This window comes from Henckelia pumila, chromosome 4 (assembly GCF_033568475.1).
Source record: "Henckelia pumila isolate YLH828 chromosome 4, ASM3356847v2, whole genome shotgun sequence".
Classification (NCBI taxonomy): Eukaryota; Viridiplantae; Streptophyta; class Magnoliopsida; order Lamiales; family Gesneriaceae; genus Henckelia; species Henckelia pumila.
This window is the reverse complement of record NC_133123.1, coordinates 218,669,506-218,671,355: the sequence shown is the minus strand read 5'-3', so window position 1 is coordinate 218,671,355 and position 1,850 is coordinate 218,669,506. Positions and strand designations below refer to the sequence as shown.

Here is a 1,850-nt window from a genome sequence, read left to right as displayed (position 1 = left end):
AACATTTCAAAGTACAAATCTTTCTTACAAAAAAAAGTACCAAACATCAAAACAAATCTGGATTCTCAGCTCGCATCCGGCTCTTTAGCTCCCAAGTTGCTTCTTATGTTCACCTACACTGACACTGCACCTTCACCAGAGGTACTTGTTGTGAAGTACCTTGTCCTTTTGGATGAGAATCCTGAGAGGTCTCTCCACAGAAGATAAATCCTGATCCAATTGCACCTCGGTCGGATGCAAGATGTGTGACTCATCTGCCACGTACTGCCTCAACAAGGACACGTGAAACACATCATGGATACCCGAAAGATATGGTGGTAAAGCTAGACCATAAGCCACGTCTCCAACCTTCCTGAAAGGTGACACTCGCAAAAAAATGTGCTCTCCTACCTCAAAGTGCCACGGTCTATTGTGAGTGTTAGCGTAGCTATCCTGTCGATCCTGGGCCGCCTTGATCCTATGCCAGATTAACTCTACTGCATCAGTCATCTGTGGACCTTCGACTTGACGCTCGCCAACTTCGTCCCAAAAAAAAAGGCGTATGAAAATGGTGTCCATATAGAGCCTTGAATGGTGCCATTCCAATACAGCGATGGTAGCTGTTATTATATGCAAACTCCACCAGCGCCAAATGATCATGCCATGCCGGACCAAAATCCATGACTGTAGCTCGAAGAATATCATCAAGAGTACGAATCGTCCTCCCAGTTTGTCTATCTGTCTCTGGATGATAGGCCATACTCAGACTCAAGGTAGTACCAAGGTCACGCTATAAGATACCCCAAAAACTAGAGGTAAACCTCGGATCTCTGTCACTGACTATGCTCAACGTAATTCCATGCAGACGAACAACCTCTTGCACGTGCAAACATGCCATCATGTCGAAAGTAGAGTCCCGATTATATGGCAGAAAATGCGCGGACTTCGGCAATCGATCAACAACAACCCAAATAGCATCGCAATTCCTGAAAGACTTAGGCAAGTGGGTGACAAAATCAATAGTCACATGCTCCCATTTCCACTCAGGAATCTCTAAACTCTGGAGCAACGCTCCGGGTTGTTGAAACTCTGCCTTGACCTGATGACACACAAGGCATCGGGATATAAACTGATACACACTGCGCTTCATTCCTTTCCACCAGAATCGAGTACGTAGATCCTTATACATCTTCATGCTACCAAGATGAACATAGAACCTACTGCGATGATCTTGCGACAAGATCTCGTCCCTCAATACGGAATCAACAGGCACTACCACACGACCAGAAAGAAAAAACAGACCATCTTCCTGTAAATGAAAACCAGAAGTATTTCCATCCTGAGCCAATCGGGCTAACTTCTGCGTCTTCGGATCAATGGCCTGAGACTCACGTATACGAGTATACAAGGCTGGTTCGGCAAGTACAGAAGAACGCGAACTCTCTCTGTTCTTTCTTGTGTCGAAATGTGAATACCAAGGAACAACATTCCTCTACCACTCGTGCAACTGAGCTGGTACAAAGGGAACACACATACACCTTGCGGCTAAGAGCATCCGCAACTAGATTGGAAGAGCCTGGATGGTACTTGATCTTACAATCAATATCCTTCGGTAGATCCATCCATCGTCGCTGTCTCATGTTCAACTCAGCCTGAGTGAACATATATTTCAAACTCTTATGACCAGTGAAGATCTCAAACCTTTCACCGTACAAGTAATGAATCCATATCTTCAGAGAAAAAACAATGGTTACAAGTTATAGGTCATGTATGGGATAATTATCCTCGTGAGTCTTCAGTTGCCTAGAGGCATAGGCAATCACATGACCTCTTTGCATCAACACGAATCTCAATCCCTGGAGAGAAGCATT

The 1,850-nt window shown here is 44.8% G+C and overlaps 1 protein-coding gene across 1 annotated transcript; it reads right to left on the bottom strand.

The window, feature by feature from the left end:
* Nucleotides 1-769: 769 nt before the first annotated feature.
* LOC140862774 (uncharacterized) lies at nucleotides 770-1,601 on the bottom strand. Its single transcript, XM_073265808.1, has 3 exons — nucleotides 1,455-1,601; nucleotides 1,197-1,288; nucleotides 770-965 (listed from the first exon to the last, which is right to left on the bottom strand). The coding sequence occupies exons 1-3, from the start codon at nucleotides 1,599-1,601 to the stop codon at nucleotides 770-772; spliced, it is 435 nt and encodes a 144-aa protein (XP_073121909.1).
* Nucleotides 1,602-1,850: the final 249 nt, after the last annotated feature.